This window comes from Girardinichthys multiradiatus, chromosome 21, assembly GCF_021462225.1.
Source record: "Girardinichthys multiradiatus isolate DD_20200921_A chromosome 21, DD_fGirMul_XY1, whole genome shotgun sequence".
NCBI classification, from domain to species: Eukaryota; Metazoa; Chordata; class Actinopteri; order Cyprinodontiformes; family Goodeidae; genus Girardinichthys; species Girardinichthys multiradiatus.
In genome coordinates, this window is record NC_061813.1 from 8,494,323 (window position 1) to 8,512,769 (window position 18,447).

The 18,447-nt window shown below is 40.5% G+C and overlaps 1 protein-coding gene across 7 annotated transcripts in view; it reads left to right on the plus strand.

The window, feature by feature from the left end:
* Positions 1-18,447, plus strand: part of slc12a7b (solute carrier family 12 member 7b) — a 74,691-nt gene that overhangs the window by 40,674 nt on the left and 15,570 nt on the right. For all 7 annotated transcript variants that reach the window (XM_047349483.1, XM_047349484.1, XM_047349486.1 and 4 more), the window contains exons 2-16: positions 3,246-3,340; positions 4,009-4,140; positions 7,923-8,069; positions 12,022-12,076; positions 12,524-12,654; positions 12,858-13,099; positions 13,185-13,396; positions 15,651-15,818; positions 15,932-16,030; positions 16,483-16,540; positions 16,829-17,003; positions 17,091-17,209; positions 17,361-17,459; positions 17,825-17,944; positions 18,159-18,263. In XM_047349483.1, the coding sequence (XP_047205439.1) occupies positions 3,246-3,340; positions 4,009-4,140; positions 7,923-8,069; positions 12,022-12,076; positions 12,524-12,654; positions 12,858-13,099; positions 13,185-13,396; positions 15,651-15,818; positions 15,932-16,030; positions 16,483-16,540; positions 16,829-17,003; positions 17,091-17,209; positions 17,361-17,459; positions 17,825-17,944; positions 18,159-18,263 (1,957 nt within the window). The remainder of the gene's footprint in view (positions 1-3,245; positions 3,341-4,008; positions 4,141-7,922; positions 8,070-12,021; positions 12,077-12,523; positions 12,655-12,857; positions 13,100-13,184; positions 13,397-15,650; positions 15,819-15,931; positions 16,031-16,482; positions 16,541-16,828; positions 17,004-17,090; positions 17,210-17,360; positions 17,460-17,824; positions 17,945-18,158; positions 18,264-18,447) is intronic.

Here is an 18,447-nt window from a genome sequence, read left to right on the forward strand (position 1 = left end):
GTGTTTGGGTCGACATAGCTGGATTACATGATACTGTGCTCATAAACTGGATCTGATGTTCCAGCACAGTCGAGAATTTGTGTTATTGAATGGTGTTTCTTTTGTTGTCCTTGTGACTTGAGTTGTGTCCACCCTGGTTCCAGATCTGGCTGTGTTCACAGACACAGAGAAATGTTATTAGCTTCTGCTAGAAGAATTTACTGTGATCTGAAATGTAAAAACCCATACCCAAATGTTTGAGTCCCTTGTTTGAAAAACGTACAGGTAACCGTTTCAGTGATCCACTCATCTTTCATACACACAAAAGCAAGAAATGTTGCAGAACAGCAAAATAAAACGTGGATTATTTTAAATGATTATAATTTTTTTTAGCTTAGTAGCTACACATGTGTCCTAGTTATGTTATTAGAAGAAATGAGCAATAAATTGCCAAGTCCACTATAATCTGAATCAAACTTTGGGTGTGGGCTGCTTAAAGCATTCCTTCTGACTTGCCTTTATGTAGTAGCCTTTGAGATCCTGACATTATATTAAAAGCACATTCATGTGGGAGAGTTATTCAGCTGACATGTTTGCTTTAGTTCTGGATATACAATACCAGCCTTTTTACAAGCTTTTATTGACAATCTAAATATGAGCCAAATGTTTTGTACCTTTTTTCCGTTGTTTTTTTATTAATGCAAGAGGAAATTATTTTTAGGGCTTTTTGAACTCTGCTTCAGTGATCAAACGTAGCAATTTTCTCTTGATCAACTGACCCGTGATCGGCAGGTCAAATACTGATAAATCTAGGTTTCTGTTTTTTTCCTCTGTACATTAAATACAATCAAACTAAAAGTTTGCACTTTCTCTAAACCTATAACACACCAGCAAACAGCATGTTATCTGATGCTCTTCGTGTTTAGTAAAAAATCAAAGTTTTAGGGCATGCTTTGATGTATAAACGGGGCTAATTTTTAATTTCCTTCATTTTCTGACGGATTGTAAATGACTACCTCAAGCCAAATCTGCTTTTCATAGTCAGTGTTTGTCCCAATTTAGAGGGAAGCGTAAAATTCAACCTATATTCTATTATATGAACTACAGGTACATCTAAACAAAATTTAATATTGCATAAAAGTGCAATATTTTTTGCCAGTCATGTTGTTTCTGGTAAGTCTGATTATGTCTTACAGGTAAAGAAAACCCACAATTCATTTACTGAAATAATTAGAATACTTTAAGAAAGTTCATTATTGGACACACCCTAATCAGCCAATTAACTCAAAACACCTGCAAAGGCTTCCTGAGCCTTTAAGTCTGAGTCTGTCACTCTGGGTCATAGGCTACACAATCATCGGGAAGACTCCTGACTACCCAGATGTCTAGAAGACAGTAATCAACTCCCTTCACAAGGAGGATAAGCCACAAAAAGTCACTGCTGAAGAAGCTGGTTATTCACGGAGTTCTGTATCCAAGCATATTAAAAAAAAATTAGGTGAAAGGAAGAAGGTTGGAAGGTAAAGTTGCACCAGCAACAGGGAGAACCTCAGCCTTCAGAGGATTGTCAAGCGGAATCCATTCGAGAATTTGGGGGAGCTTGACAAGGTTTGGACTGAGGTTGGAGTCGGTGCATCAAGAGCCACCACACACAGACAAATACTAGACACGGGCAACAAATGTAGCATTCCTCGTGTCAAGCCACTTCTGAACCAGAGATAATGTCAGAAGTGTCTTACCTGAGAAAAGGAACTGGACTGTTGCTCAGTGGTCCAAAGTCCTGCTTTCAGGTTAAAGTAAATTCTGCATTTCATTTAGAAATCAATGTCCCAGAGTAAATGGTAAATGGACTGAACTTATCTAGCGCTTTTCCAGTCATACAAACCGCTCAAAGCGCTTTACACTAGAGCCACATTCACCCAATCGCACTCACTAACGTTCACACATTCATACACCGATCGGTAGGCAACTTGAGGTTAAGTGCTTTGCCCAGGGGCACATCGACATATGGCAGGAGGAAGCTGGAATCGAACCCACAACCTTCTGACTGCAAGACGACTACTCTTCCTACTGAGCAGTCTGGAGGAAGAGTGGAGAGGCACAGAATCTACGTTGCTTGTCCATCCAAGTCCAGTGTGAAGTTTCCACAGTCAGTGATTGTTTGCCATGTCATCTGCTGGTGTTGGTCCACTTTGTTTTCTGAAGTCCAGTCAATGCATCCATCTACCAGTAAATTCTAGAGCACTTCATGCTTTCCTCTGCTAACAAGCCATATGGAGATGCTGATTTTATTTTTACAGCAGGACTTGGCACCTGCCCACACTGCCAGAAGTACCAAAAGCTGGTTCTATGACCATGGTATTCCTGGTCTTGATTGGCCAGCAAACTCCCCTGAACTGAACTCCATAGAAAATCTATAGGCTGTTGTCAAGATGAAGATGAGAGACACCAGACCCAACAACACAGGTGACCTGAAGGCAGCTATCAAAGCAATCTGGGCTTCCATTACAGCTACGCAGTGCCACAGGTGGATCGCCTCTATGCTACGGCGCATTGATGCAGTAGTTCATGCAAGAGGAGGCCCAACTAAATACTGAGTGCATAGAAATGGGCTTACTTTCAGAAGCCTGATATTTGTGCTTAAAACCTTTTTTCATTGGTCTGTGATATTCTAATTTTCAGAGACACTGAATTTTGGGTTTTCTTTACCTGTAAGCCATAATCATCACAATTACAAGGAATAAAAGTTTGAAATATTTCACTCTATGTGGAATGAATCTCTATAAATAAACACTTTCTGAAAAGACTGGCAAAAATATTGCACTTTTACACAATATTCACATTTTTTGAGATGTACCTGTATATGAGTATTACTGTTGCTTTGTAGTGGCTCACCCACCCATGATGATGTTCACAATGCTGCAGTTTTTCATGTTTTGTTGACTACAAATGATCTTCCTGCAGCCTTTATTTGCTGCTTCAACGCAGCTTGCAGTAGATTGGACTGAAGCTACTATCGTATTTCAATAACGCTTCACCCAAAGTTGCCTGCCGATCCATATTGTGGTATCAATGTGTGTGCTTTTTGTGAGTGCAATTAGGTGACCGTAGCTTTAGTGTATCATTTCACTCTATTTAGAAGTGCTACATTTAAGCTCCTTCCCCATATTGGATTTAAATGAATTCATTCCTGGGCAATTTAAAATCTTACGTCATTTACAGAAGCCTGCTTTGGTTGTAAAATTCCACTCCACTCCTTTCTACAGGTGATGGCGTCCCAAAGGAAAACAGTCCTTTCATCAACAACACAGAACATGACAAGAACAACAGTTACGATGGCACCAACATGGCACTTTTTGAGGTAATTATAACATCATTACTTGTCAGCATTATCTGTTGGGGTGTTCCTCAGGGTTAGGTGTTAGCGCACGTTCCTTTAGCCACCAAACCCCACCCCCGCTGTTGCCGTCGTTTCCACATTGCACGTTATGTTTAAGCTAGAGTATAAAGGCTGGTGAGTTATAAAAAGAAAAAAAAAACACATAGCGATTAAAAATACCAACATTTTGTTCAACAATGTGTAAGCTAGAGTTTTACGATACAACTAGTCGGATCTTTAATGTTCATTCAGCTGGAGCTTTGCCAGGTGTGTTCATGTGCCATGTGGTCACTGGTCCCTGCATAGAGCCAGGACTGTGGTCTCGGTTTTCTCCACCCTGTGTGAAGTTGATCCAGCTGTGCTATTCCAAGAGCCTTTGAACAAATAGAATAGGAAACTAAATATTGTAATATTCATTCTGCTCCTGGTGGAATTCTTCTTCAATTATTGTTAGTAAGTTAGTAAGATTTGGACGGAGCTTAACAGTCCTTGTCAGTAAGTTAGTCAGTAAAGATCAGTTCTAGAAGGATCAGTAATGATGCTTCTAGAACTAAATTCTGTATTAAAGCTCAAAATAAAATTACATTGGAAGCATTTTGTGAATTGAAAATGTCACTTACTGCTGACAGTAAACATTGTCTGCATTGCAGGAGGAGATGGACAGCCACCCGATGGTGTCATCACTTCTCAATAAACTGGCAAACTACACCAATCTCACCCAAGGAGCCCATGAGCATGAGGAAGCTGATGAAGAGGAGGGTTCCAAGAAGAAAGCCATTACGGTATAGGAGGCCACCTCGGACTGTACAGGGTCCATACAAGTGCTTCCAGCTTGTGTTTACATGGTTAACATACAGGATAGTGCACAGATGCATTTTAACAGCTGTTCTCTTAAATCTGCTGAACAGACGTTATGTAACAGGGTCTTTGACCCATGGTTTTAATCTCAGACCTTCCTCTGGTTAGAAACTGGTCCCCCATTAAGCCTTCTTTGGACTTTTTCACCCTGTCCATTCCTTTTATAGCATGGTGTCAAATTTCACTAGATAGTTTTTATTTCTTACTTTTTAGAGGGAGTCAGGCTTAGTTCGGTCTTGCATCTGCATCACTGTTTATATGTGCAAAAGCCTGTTTAATTCACCAATATCCATAGTCCATTTTTCAGGTTTCTGCTTTAGGATTGTTCATTCTCTATGTCTGAACTTTTTAGGATCAAAATGTTTTGACAGTTTTGCCACAAAGCACACAGATGCTTTTCTAACCACAGGCCCAGTCCCTTGTCAGTTTCTCCATCCTGTCCCCTGCATAGAAATAGGCCTTGGCCACCTCCCACTGGCCAGCAGAAACATCTTGAAATGAGTGGAAGACGTAGATGAGTATATGAAGCCTACACTATTGTCGCCCCTCTTTGTCTGGAATAGCTAGCACTGGAAAGCTAGTGGCTAATATCATAGCTGCTCATGTGAGGTGAATTCTGAACTATTTTGTGTTTTCTATTTGTACATTGTTGGCCAACTGCAGATTGTTTTTTCAGAAGACAGTTGCTTTTTTGAATTGAAGGATTTAAGGATTTTTGGAGCAGTTGTTTCTAACTGGAAGGTAAAGAGTTTATATAAATGGTTCCTTTGTCACTTGCATGTAAGTCTCGTTTATGTTTGGATTGCAGTTGGATATTAAACAGCATTTTAGAAACATTAACTTCTGCTTTGTACAGCTGGTGCAACATTGAATAGTAGTTTAATTCTAAAACTGGAATTGATACACATTCATTTAAACAACAAAGTTGGAAAGTGAATTAGAAAGAATATTGCTTTTACAGGTGCATCTCAATAAATCTGATTGTCATTAAAAAAAATATAAAGTGTTATATTTTACGAGTTTATTTCTGTTATTTTGGCTTATCGGTAATTAAACCCTGAAATCCAGTTTCCAAGAGAACTAGAATATTACATAAGATCAGTACATACAAGGATTTTGTAATGTTATGTTCTGAACATGTTATGGCCTACCCAGTCATGGGGAAGACTGCTGATTTAAGCCACTATTCCACTCAGATTACCAACAACACGGATCGCCAAGAATGTCCAAATTGTAGGATCCTTAGTCGAAACATAAGTAGTTCCTGAATTTGTAACGGATTCATATTTTATTCTTAATCAGTTCGTACAAGTCTTGAATCATCTGGAAGATGGTTTGGAGTGGCCATTCCAAAATCAGACACGATGTCAGATGTGTCTTACCAAGGAGACATCTGGACTGTAACTCAGTGGTCCAAAGTTCTATTTTCAAATGAAAAGAAGCGTTTCATAAGGAAATCAAAACCCCAGAGTCTAGAGAAAGTGTGGAGAGGCACAGACTCCAAGCTGCTTGGGTCCCGGTATGATTTTTCCACAGTCAGTGTTTACTTAAGGAGCCATGTCATCTGCTGTTGTTGGTTCAGTGTGTTTTATCAAGTCCAAAAGTCGTTTACAGGGAATGTTTGGAGTGCTTCATGCTTCCCTCTGCCGCCAGGTTTTATGGAGATGCTGCTCGCACTGCTAAAAGTACCAAATTACCTGCTTTAATCACCATGGTGTCACTGATTGGCCAATAAACAGCCCTAATCTATAAGCCACAGAGAATCCCTGGGGTATTGTCAAGAGGAAGATGAGACATCAGAGCCAATGATGCAGACGAGCTGAAGGCTGCTACTGAATCCTCCTGGGCTAGCAGAGCCACAGGCTGTTTATCTCCATACCGCGATGCATTGAGGCAGTAATTGATGCAAAACCAGCTCCAACCAAGCAGTACTTTCAAATACTTATCAGTAGGCCTACATTTCTCTAGTAAATATCCTTTTTATTAGACTTAAGTAATTTTGGGTTTCTGTTAGCTGTAAGCCGTAATCATCAAAGGTAAAAGAAATATATTGCACCTTTGTTCATTAGTCTGTCGCAGTATAACATTATACAGTTATTTTTAATGTACTGTACCAGTAAAAGGTTTGAACACACCTTCTCATTAATGGTTTATCGTTATTTTTACTCCTACGTCTGGGAACTCCTTCAAGACTGTTGGAAAACCATTTCAGGTGACCACCTAATGAAGCTCTTCAAGAGAATGTCAAGGATGTGCATATTTTCACATACACATGACCAGATGGACAGACATCCTTTGTGTGCAGGCACATACCGACAGGCATGAAAAGTCGTATACCTTGAGGTCATTGGGTTTTTCGGCCGTTGACTACTAGACACCTTCTCCCGAGTAAGGCCCTGAGAGGATGATCAATCCTTGCAGTGTTCAGTCTTTTCACACAGGGGGCCAGTGGGGGTTCTTTCTCTTTATCCACAGCCACTGACTTAACCTCTCCCTTGCCTCTGACATAGCTCTGATGGCTTTATGCATGGAATCCTCCCAGGGGACAGATGAGAAAGACTTTCTTTAGAGAAGGAGACAAGAGCACTATGTCAGGTCTCAGGGTTGTTACTGCAATCATTGTAGTAAAGACAAGCTGCTGGTAAACATCCACCAGCATTTACCAATCACAGGATGCTTGAAGCTGAGTGCACATAAGTTGGTGGCTGCTCACTTCTCTTCCAGAGGGGTGGCAAGGCTGTTGTGGACCTGGTTGTGGCGACAGGTGTAAAGTCCTGGGATGTGGGTGACCTTACACCCTATCATGGTGTGTTTGAGGAATGCTGACCTGGAGCATAATGTTCATACTGAATCTTTACCCGCTTCACTTTAATACCCCACACCTCCTTCCAGCTGATCTTTCTCCTCTGCACACTGTCCCGTTGTGTCCACTGGCCCTGCTTGCCAAGTGACACTGCCCTGGCCCACCTTGCTGCCTCTTCCTGACAACGTATTTTCCTCCACCACCATCTTCCTGCGCTCCGTTACTGTAGCTGAGTTCCAGGTTTGCTGTCTGGCTGTTAGTCCAAAGCCTGCCGTTCCTTGCATGGAACATGTCCTACTATGTCCCCATGTCTGAGGGTTGATATTTTGCCTTCTCCACTCCATTGGCTGGTTTCCTCCTGTGGTCTGCCAACATTGTTGATGCATTGCGGCTCACCACCACCACATCTGGAGACTTGTTCAGTGTCATCTGGAGTCTTTCCTTAGTGCAATTCAATTCCTCAGTGAGACTGGTTAGGGGCAGTTTGAGAATGCCATTGCTATAAAGGCCAGTTCTGGTCAGGCAGTGTGGAACTTCAAGTCGTTTCTTGACAAAGCCTCTTCCTGTTTCTCAACTGTTGTGATGGGGACCTCAGTGAGTGTAAGGGTCCACATTACACAAGGAGGCAAGCCAAAGTGCAGACACCAGGGCCCGTACTCACAAGTAATCCTAAGACCAAAAGTAGCTTTCAGTGTCGTCATTCTATGAAAAATCTTAGAATTTCTGAAAAAGATTTTTCTAAGGATTTTCCCTCTGTAAGATATGCCTGATTCCTTCTTCCCTTACTTTGTGGTTTGTTGTCTTCATTCCAAGTGTTAAATGTTTTATATAATTTAACTTTACTTGCTGTTTTAATTCATTCTTTCTTCTTAATTCACCTCACATGCTTTCCATTTCTTACAGAGCCCTCAGATGGGAACCTTCATGGGTGTCTACCTCCCTTGCCTTCAGAACATTCTGGGGGTCATCCTGTTTCTGCGCCTTACCTGGATCGTCGGCACCGCTGGCGTCTTGGGGTCCTTGGTGATTGTGGGCTTATGCTGCTCATGCGTAAGTATTTAATCATTGTAAGCGACAGAAGTCTGGTCTGACTCTTGACATGGAAATCATTTGCTCTTTAATGGGGGATTAATGAGTCCTTAGAGTTCTAATGTGTATGAGGATGGAACCGCTCATTCAGTGTAATCACTCTTCATGAGTACATTAAGACATGAATGGAACTATTTCTCCAACATGTACTCCTCTGCTTTCTAGTTTTTGCCACCCTGACGTCTAATCTGTCCATCTAGAAAATGTCAGAAACACAGTGACATACACACCCACACAATGCCTATATTTGGCTGTCCCACTGCAGCCTGTGGATTATTCCAGATTAATCATGGAAAGTACAATCCTGAAACAATAACTGTAATCCCAGTGACACATTTTTGGCTGATAATGAAATTCTCCACTGGCACCAATGGAAACTATTCTTAATCAAGCAGCAGTCATTTATCATTCCTTCTAATACTAAAAACACAGCTTACTTGATTGCACAGCACCTTGGTGCTGCGCATTTCTGTCAGATCTTATAGCTCCTCATGTAGCATGACTGGACCTCCACTCCCTTATCAAAATCCATCTAGAATGCGTTATCAGGGTTAACCCTACCTTACATCCCTGCTGTTATGTAAGAGAGCTGAGCTTAGTGGAACAGATTAACATTCAATTTCCCTGTTTAGACCACGTGTGACTTCAGTAATGGCTTGGCATCGGAGGCCTCCTTCTAGGTTGAACCCTACAGATATGACCTGTAGAGGCTGTGTAATTTAGCCCTCTCTCAACCCAACATTTCTGAAAACAAACTGATTGCTTTTTCACAATGTTAGTTTACAGCAGATTAGCTTTATATCTGTTCAGTAATGTTCTCTTTCATCTTCAAATATAAGGCATTGTGTTTCTTTGTCTTCAGCAAGCTCAGATGTTTGGTAAAGGTATATCTACTGGAATCATTTTATCACATTAAAAATCTTTTTTATCTTAATCCCATCAGTGACACCGATGTGATCAAAACAAGGACTTGCTTTGTTACATTTTAAAATGTTACCTGCAGGTCTGCCTTTGTCATGTTATCACAGAAAACCTCATAATTAGTCCTCTGAAAGTTGGTATTTATCCTTGGTTGTCATCCATTTTCTCTTTTTGTTTACAATTCAATTTCAATTCAGTTTTATTTATATAGCGCTAATTCACAACACATGTTGTCTCAAGGCACTTCACAACAGTCAGGTTCATACATTCCTATTAATCCTACATTGAACAGTTCAGTCAGATTCAGTTATTTATTCAAATTGGATAAAACGTTTTTCTGTCTAATTAAACCCAGCAGACTGCATCCAGTCAGTGACTTGCAGCATTCCCTCCTCCCGGATGAGCATGTAGAGACAGTGGACAGTCACTGGCGTTGACTTTACTTATTGTATTTTTATTCATACAGTGCTTTTCATTCACGAGGGCAATACAACACGTGCTTCACATGAGATAAAAACAGGAAGTAAAGAAAAACTAGCAAACATCAACAACGACAAAGCGAAAAATAAATCAGTAGCTAGCCATAGCTAATCATGGAATACATTGTACAAAAACAGTGTAGTAAGCAGAGGTGGTATTGGCTTAAACATCCAGATAAGAGAACCAAAATAAAGGAGGATTATTAGTAAATAAAATAAAAGATATTTTTACTTTAAACAACAGGTAGAAAAAAAATCATTTATCACAACAAAATAAAAGGTATAAAATATGCAAGAATTTAAAATGAATATAAAGCCAAAATAAAACTACAGATATAATTCAACTAAAATGAGGTTAGGAAAAAAACATTTTATAATTAAAAGTCAGATAAAAGCCAAACAAAAAAGAGATGTTTGGTGTTTAAAAACATAAGTGGTTTGAGCTGCCCTCGGATCATCAGGAAGGCTGCAGATCAGGGCCGTAATGTTCTATACTGCAAACATTATGTAGTGCATTGGAACTTACAAATGGATTTAGCTTTAAAGGGTGTAGTTATTTATTTGGATATACAGTCATTTTGACACTCCGCACGAGGCCTGCACCATATCAAGGAAACAGCGTTTCCCCTACTATTATTCAGGAGGCACCCCCCACCCATCGAACAAGACATCATCAAGAAAATCACGACATAAAGTCGCCAATTTTCCAAGGCTGGAGAGGACCTATATGTTTCCAACTTGTGGTGGAGGAACACGCCTATTTTTGTCTTGATGTAAGGCTGTGCTGTGCAGACGCAGGCAGGAGGAGCAGGGATGAATGTCGGCGTGCGCCAGGTAGTTTTATTGAAGGGGTAGGGGCAGACCCCCCATCCCCCGACAGTTAAGGTCATTGTTTCTAATTTATTTTCTAAATAATGCTAGAGAGCGCTGAGTGGAGAGGAAAAGAGAAATCAACCATGGTGGTTTATGCACTCTGTATGGAGGCTCGTATGGGCCAAAACTCTAATTTACCTGACACTTTATGCAGCCATTTCAGGCACTTCAAAATATAAAACATCACAGTTTAAGCTTTTGCTTAAAATGTGGCACTGTGAATGACCATGTTGATTGCAATAGCCCACATTTTCCTGCCTTTTTCCACCTTTACAATTTCTCCACTATTTTTGGGAGCTTCAGCATCTCAGCCACTCAAAATATGCGGGGCAGTTAGAGATCGAACAATGTATTACTGGACCACAGGATGTGAATTCATAGCATTATAATGTCCGAGCTACCGCACCCAGCTGGCGGTCAGGCGCCTCAGAGTTCCTCCGGATCTTTTTCCCCAGAAGAGACCCCACTGTCTATACAACTTTCTCTTGAAGGAACACTTTTAACTTAAATAAGGCAGAGGAATGGTTTCAGACATTCTAGAAAATACTCCATCTGAGCTATTCTTTATCTTTGCGATCTCAAAGAAATTGATATTGCAGTGACATATGTGGTTTGATATATTGTCCAACTCCTCACTAAATAATAGTTTTTTCCCTCATTTGCTCTTTTTTTTTGCTAGATGAAAACAGTGACTTCAAAGACCAGATTTTCCTTTTGATATTTGACTGTTTTTGTCTTTTATGTTTCAAGTTGTTTTTTACTTCCCACCACAGCTCGTAAAAATAAATTCAACCAATTAGTTTTTACAGTTCCATTGTTATAAAACTTGAGTTTTAAATAGCTTTTTTAAAAGAGTCATTAGTTTAATTGTTTAAGAACCGTCTGAGCAGCCGAATCAGTAATTAAATGAGATATCTGAGGTGAAAGTTTGCTTTCTAGAGCTGTGTGGTGAGTTCTGTCAGTTTCTCTGTCCAGATCCAAGCTGCTGTATAGCAGCTTAGGATTTCACTAGAAACTGTGAGCTGATTGGTTTTAGTCCAACATGTCTGTCACTTTAAACCGGACATCCAGCATAGAGCATGAGGTTTATCTTTCTTGTGTCCTTGTCCATGCTCCTTCTCCTTTCTTGTCTTTATCTTCTGTTTCCTCTCCTTCATGCTTCTCTTTCCTGCTTTCTTTCGCTCAGGTTTGCACTTGTATTTTCTTCCTCCTTTTGTCTCAGTTTGCTCTGCTCCTTTGTCCTGACCGTCCTCTCACCCAAAGTGTACTGTTGGGTAAAAGGCTGATGTAGATATCCTCAACCACAATGAGCGGTCTCAAAGGAAAGACTGTATGCATAACAAATGCACCAGATTTGGTGCATAAGCAGCTGAGAACCATTTAAGAGACTAAATGCCAGATTAATCCACCAGCGATCCCATTATTTGAAATAACTGGAAAATTCCCTGAAACAAAAACTAAATAATAGTGGCCATGAAGATCATTTGTTTATATTGTTGGTTTAATACAGCATGGAAAATGTATTTTACAGTATATAGTGGTGGCATAAAAGCATTTGACTGATTTCCAGACATAAAAAGGTTTCACCCTTCAGGTTTTGATCCTGAAGGTTTTTTACCCTTCTCTCATCTTTTCCACAGACGATGTTGACAGCAATATCCATGAGTGCAATTGCTACCAATGGTGTAGTACCAGGTAGGATGTGTTTCCTTCTTCTTATTTTTTATTAAACGTCTTCTTCCTTCTGTACCAAATTCCACACCCAACCGTGTTGCACTTAGGTATGGTGTGTTTGCTGATCAGAAAAAGATTTGATTTTGAATTTCAGACCGGCCAGTCTTTGCGGAGTGTAGATTAAGCTGAAAATGACCTGATCCTAGTCACCAGTTGATTCTTTGTGCATCTTTAGTTTATGTTATGGCATTTGTCTGAGTGTGACAACAAATTAGATTGTCAACATAATTCTTATAGGCATATGAGTTTTAGCTGCAAATGGGTTATCAGTATTTGATTACCTGCTAGATAAAATGAATTTCTCATATTGTTTGTATTTGTAGATTCTTTTTGTGCTATATTTTATTTAGAAAATGCCTCTCTTTCTAATTGAAACCTAAAAGCCATTGCATTGTTGTTGTTCACCAGCTGGAGGCTCTTACTACATGATCTCCAGATCTCTGGGTCCAGAGTTTGGTGGAGCAGTCGGTCTCTGTTTCTACCTTGGAACAACCTTTGCAGGCTCCATGTACATCCTGGGTACCATTGAGATTCTGCTGGTGAGGGAAAGTTGTTTTTATGTGTATTTTGTCCATTTCTTAACCTACATTAAGGTTATTTCCTCATTCACCACTAAATAATATTAAAGAATTTTGCCAACTCAGTAGTTTTCCATGATGTTTATAACTGAGTGTGCTTAAAACTAACCAAAGAGGAACTAGGCTGTGTTCTGCTTTTTCCAATTACTACATTTTTTTTTCAGACCTACATTGTGCCTCAAGCAGCCATCTTTAGGGCAGAGCGAAAGGAGGAGGCAGTTGATGCCCTGCTCAACAACATGCGTGTCTATGGCACATGCTGCCTTATTCTCATGGCAATAGTTGTCTTTGTCGGGGTCAAATATGTCAACAAACTTGCACTGGTCTTCCTGGCTTGTGTAATTCTCTCTATCCTCGCCATCTATGCTGGAGTCATCAAGTCCATTTTTGAGCCACCGGATTTTCCGTGAGACCAGTTTCTATGAACCTCCAGTTCTGTCTTCTGAATCCTTTTATTACTTTATTAAGTGGGACTCTCTTTGTGCACACAGCGTCTGCATGTTGGGGAATCGAACTCTACAAAACCACAACTTTGACAAGTGTCTGAAGACTGAGGTCATCGATAACCTGACGGTCACCACCAAACTGTGGAGTGTGTTCTGTGATGGACCTGATCTCAACGCAACCTGCAACGAGTACTTTGTTAACAACAATCTGACACTGGTTCAAGGCATCCCCGGCCTGACCAGTGGAGTCATCTCAGGTGGGACCATCATGCATCAGCTGTGGTCATGGAGCTCTATTTCTTTTTTTATTCTGAGGGATTTTATTTGTTTTATATCATCTGTAGCCGTAATCCCCTCTGGGAATATCTCCCTGATTCTCTACCATGGGGTCGCCCTTACTTCTTTCAAATGCAGATGACACTGACTGCTCATAAGCACTCCACACAACCCTACTTCTCTAAAACCAAAAACTGGCTTTCTAACCTAGATGGTCCAAGATGCATGTGTGGTTCGAGGAACGTTTTAAAAGCTAGTTTTCAGCTTTAGTTCCTGAGGAAAAGGCGTAAAGGTTTCAACTGTAAACAGCTCTGACAGCATAAAGCTGGCATTGTTCAGAAGCAGACATAAGAGAAGGAAAGCAATTAATCTAGAAGTTAATGCACTTGGCACATAGTCCCTTCATTGGTTTCCTGGTTGTCACTTTCCTAATAATTCATTAATCTATTACATTATAGCTCTTTAAAATACACTTTCATAAAGTCTCTGTTGTCACTCCACAACTCCCAAATATTGTCACTAAAAAACTAAAGCATTAAACTCAGTGCCTTAAAAGTGCTATTGTCCAACCAAATGGTAACAATCTTTTTTTCTTTATTTAAACGGTTGAAAAGTGCAGGATGTTGTGTTTATAAAAACGAACTGAATTCCTCATCTCAGCTGCCTCAACAGATATTTTTTCCACGCTTTCCAAACTAAAAGTTAGTAGAACACTCCCCTCTAGTGGCAGCTCTTGTAATCCAGCAGTACATAAGAAATGAAAAGGCTTGAACATGTATGAAATGTTGGATCTCTGTAGGAATGTCCAAAGTCATGGACAGCAAACAGTTGGCTCGTGTTGTGAACCTGCACGCTATAAAAGCTAGCTTTACTGCCAGCTGTCAGCACAAATACTTTCCTTAGCAACTGGGACAAGCATGTGCAGGTGTCGGGTGATCCATATGTAATTGTTGTTCCCATCCTGCTTATGTAACTTGCTCTTAACCTTTTCTTCCTTGAGATATATTAATATTTTGTTGATTCAGTTTTTTTGTATTTATAAGTCTGTAGCTCTGATCTACTGCAAACTCGCTGAGCCATTCCAACACTTTTTACCAGCATTGCTAAAACCAGATGATTTCTCTTAGCTTTTCAAGTTCAGATGCTTAAAAAGTGTTTGTACTTTGGCTGTAATGAAGTTAAACTAAATGTAGTTATTGTTCTTAAATCAGACAGCCTCATAAACCGTCTGGAGAGTGAATACGTTTCCTTTCCAAGGACCTTTATTAAACTAATTTAAACTAAGATTTTCAGGAATTCCTCGGGATTAAGACTGATCTTAAAATAAACACAAAATTTGATTAGATTTAAAAATAACTAAACACACGTACACTCCAGTAAAGCAGAGAGAGCTCTCACCTTGAGGTTTAACTGTTTCTACACTCACAGAATCAGTCCGGTCTCTGTGGAGGAGCAGTTCCAGCACTCACCTCTTGGCTGATGGCTGAGTCTCAGTTCAAACATCTGTCCAATAGGTACCCAGCACAAGGGTTGGATGTCTGGATGGCCCCAGCTTTGAATCACGACGACTTGCTGATGCAAAGTGGAGCACAACTTAACTTGCTAGGTTAAAGTGAGTGATGTGTGGAGATTGAGATGTAATCCTACCGCAGCTTCACACAAGCTTTACTCCAAGTAGAACTTAGAGAATTGGCAATCCACTTCTTTTCCTGGTCTACAAGAGAGCTTTCTGGTCACTGCCGTCGGGGGTGAATGGTGTTTCCACGTTTAATCATTATCACTTGGAACAAGTCACAGCATCCACACACAAAGGCTGCATTTTTACTGTTATTCTCATTCAACGTTACTTTTGAAATGTACTTTGAGTTGATTCAGCATTGTCCTAGAAATAAACTCCTACAAAGTCTCAAAACCAAATCCTGTCATTTAAAAGAGCTTTAATCACAAGTCCAAAAATGTCCGCATACAATTTGTTATGTTCTCTTTTAATTGGGAAAAATGAAACTGTCTTCTGTATAATTTGAGTTTTTTTAAATAATATCCTAAATAAAATGGTTTCTTCCAAAAAGACAAAATATGCAGTTGATTGACCTCTGGAATTATGTTGTTCCAGAAATTGCCCCCTTAAATATCCATATGTGTGCGCCTGTGATTTTCCTCCTTTTTTTACTTAATTCTATCCTGTCCTGTTGTTGGGCCGGGCTGTGTTTTAATACTTTGTTCTTGTCGTTGCAGAAAACATGTGGTCAGAGTACGGTCCTCTTGGCATGTTAGTCGAAAACAAGAAGCTGTCATCTTTTGGTGAAAGTGACCCTACCAAGGACATTTACCTGCCCTATGTGGTCAACGACATCACCACCTTCTTTACACTGTTGGTTGGAATCTACTTCCCCTCTGTCACTGGTAAGACTACGAACCTGCACACATTATAATGACCACAAGTCATTATAATGAACATATGAAGTCATGTGCGACCTGGTTGAAGCTGTCATGTGTTATGTTGTGTTATCCTTTAGGTATCATGGCTGGTTCAAACCGCTCAGGAGACTTGAGGGATGCCCAGAAGTCCATCCCCATCGGCACCATCCTAGCTATTGCCACCACTTCTTTTATCTGTATCCTTCCACCTAACACTGTAACAAAGATGACAAAAAAGACTGGGCAAGTTTGTTAGCACAATACATTTTCAAATGAGACACATTAAGCAATGAAGTAAAAACATGTCCTAACGCACTGTTAGAGATGGGCAGCAGAGTGGCATCTTGCTATCAAGTTTCCAAAACAAACATTTGACATGTTTTTTTAAATGCCAAGCAGTTGTCTTGGAGTGGAGGTCAGAAGTTCATGACTATGCTAGTCATGCAGTGCGTAAGGCACATGGTGCACTGACGTAGAAAACTGCAACATGTTTACAGTTGGTGTTAATCCTTATTGTTTACTGGGGGTACATAAAACACAGGTTACACAGTTCAAAGGTCAACCACCAGGTAACATGTATGACATCCATTTAATCTGTCTGGAACGTTGCTGCTCCATTGAATGTATTTGCCTGAGCTGTTCTTCCCAGACATCTCCACTGTGGTTCTGTTTGGTGCCTGTATCGAGGGAGTCCTTCTTCGAGACAAGTGGGAGTTTAAAACTGCTCAACACAAATGATTTGATCACTTTTCATTATTAACTCTGTCATTAATTGTTCCACAGAAGTGGAATGACATATATGGGAGTCGAATAAAAACTGCACCTTGTGTTTCCTGTATTGTAAAGAATGCTTGGCAGTGTTTTAGTTGTTATTGCTCAGATAAATGATATTTACAACTAACTGTCCACATTACTGTCATGGAAAATCATAGAGAGAAATGTTGCAGAAAATGAATAAATGCCTAAACTATTTTGCTGCTTGTTTCCTGCTGCAGATTTGGCGACTCAGTGGAAGGGAACCTTGTTATTGGCACGCTTTCCTGGCCCTCACCCTGGGTTATAGTGATCGGCTCATTCTTCTCCTGCTGTGGAGCAGGTCTGCAGAGCTTGACAGGCGCTCCTCGACTCCTGCAGGCTATTGCAAGAGATGGGATTATCCCTTTCTTGCAGGTTGGACACCAACATTGATATAGTCAGAGCACTCTTTATTTTAGTTTGGATTAACATTAACAGTAGGCTGTGTCTATCTGGTCGAAGGTGTTTGGTCATGGGAAAGCTAACGGAGAACCTACATGGGCTTTGCTACTGACAGCTGGGATCTGTGAGATCGGCATTCTCATCGCCTCCCTGGACTCTGTAGCTCCCATCCTTTCCATGTGAGTATATGTTCGCCTTGGAGTATTTCCTGTTCTCCTCTTTATAAAAGCAGATCTTCAGTGAATTCATTTTTAAAGTTTTAAAGCTAACTATGAAGTCATAAATTGTGAATTTAGATGGATGATGAATGGCTTGCTGTCAACCCTGCAGGTTTTTCCTTATGTGCTACTTGTTTGTCAACCTGGCCTGTGCTGTTCAGACCCTGCTGCGAACCCCCAACTGGAGGCCACGCTTCCGATACTACCACTGGTAGGTGTTAAAGTCTCTATCATTAAAGGTGCATTGTAAAGTTCTGGATGAGGAAAGAGATGATCAGTGACTCAATGAAACTGGAGAAACACTAGGATCCTCAGAATTAGATGAGTGGTCAGAACGTTATGGGTTATTGGTTACAGCAGAAACAAATTAACTTGAGTGCGCTTTGTGTGGCAACCCTCATTAAGACGAGGGCAGGCTGAGAACAATGCTGATGACACTATTGTTAGCTGTGAATGTTAATCCTTTTTAAGCCTCTCAGCTTTCCATTCTGACGTTCATGAATGTTGGATTCCTTAAATGAAAAGTAGTTTTCCACTTTTTGTTTCTTTGTTTAATATTCATTTTTGCATCAACAGGGCCCTGTCCTTCCTGGGTATGAGCTTGTGTCTGGCCATCATGTTCATTTCTTCCTGGTATTATGCCATTGTTGCCATGGTGATCGCTGGCTGTATCTACAAATACATTGAATATCGAGGGTAGGACCTGCTTGGCATAGAAAACTGGTTTGGTTCAGACTAATTGTAGTATGAGCATTAAATCATTTATATACTGCTGTTCACCTGTGTTGGAAGTAAGAAGCAAAACTGAGCAGGAAGAATAAACTGGATTACAAGGAAAACATTTAAACTATAAAACACTAAGACTGTGTTGGCAGATGTTGTTTGGCATCATTTTTTCTGCCCCTGATAGGGCCGAGAAGGAATGGGGAGACGGCATCCGTGGCCTCTCCCTCAACGCCGCCCGCTACGCCCTTATACGCCTTGAGGAAGCTCCACCACACACCAAGAACTGGAGGTATAAAATACATTGGATGTGAGTGGGCGTGTTTCGCATGAGAGTTGACATGGGGGAACTTAGGATCCAGTTGGCTGGACAAAGACGAGATCAAAGTAGGCGCTGGTATGTTTGGTTCAGCCGTGGGACAATGAGGCGTAATACCGCACAGAGGCCACTAAAACTGAACCTGTTGGCTGATTCT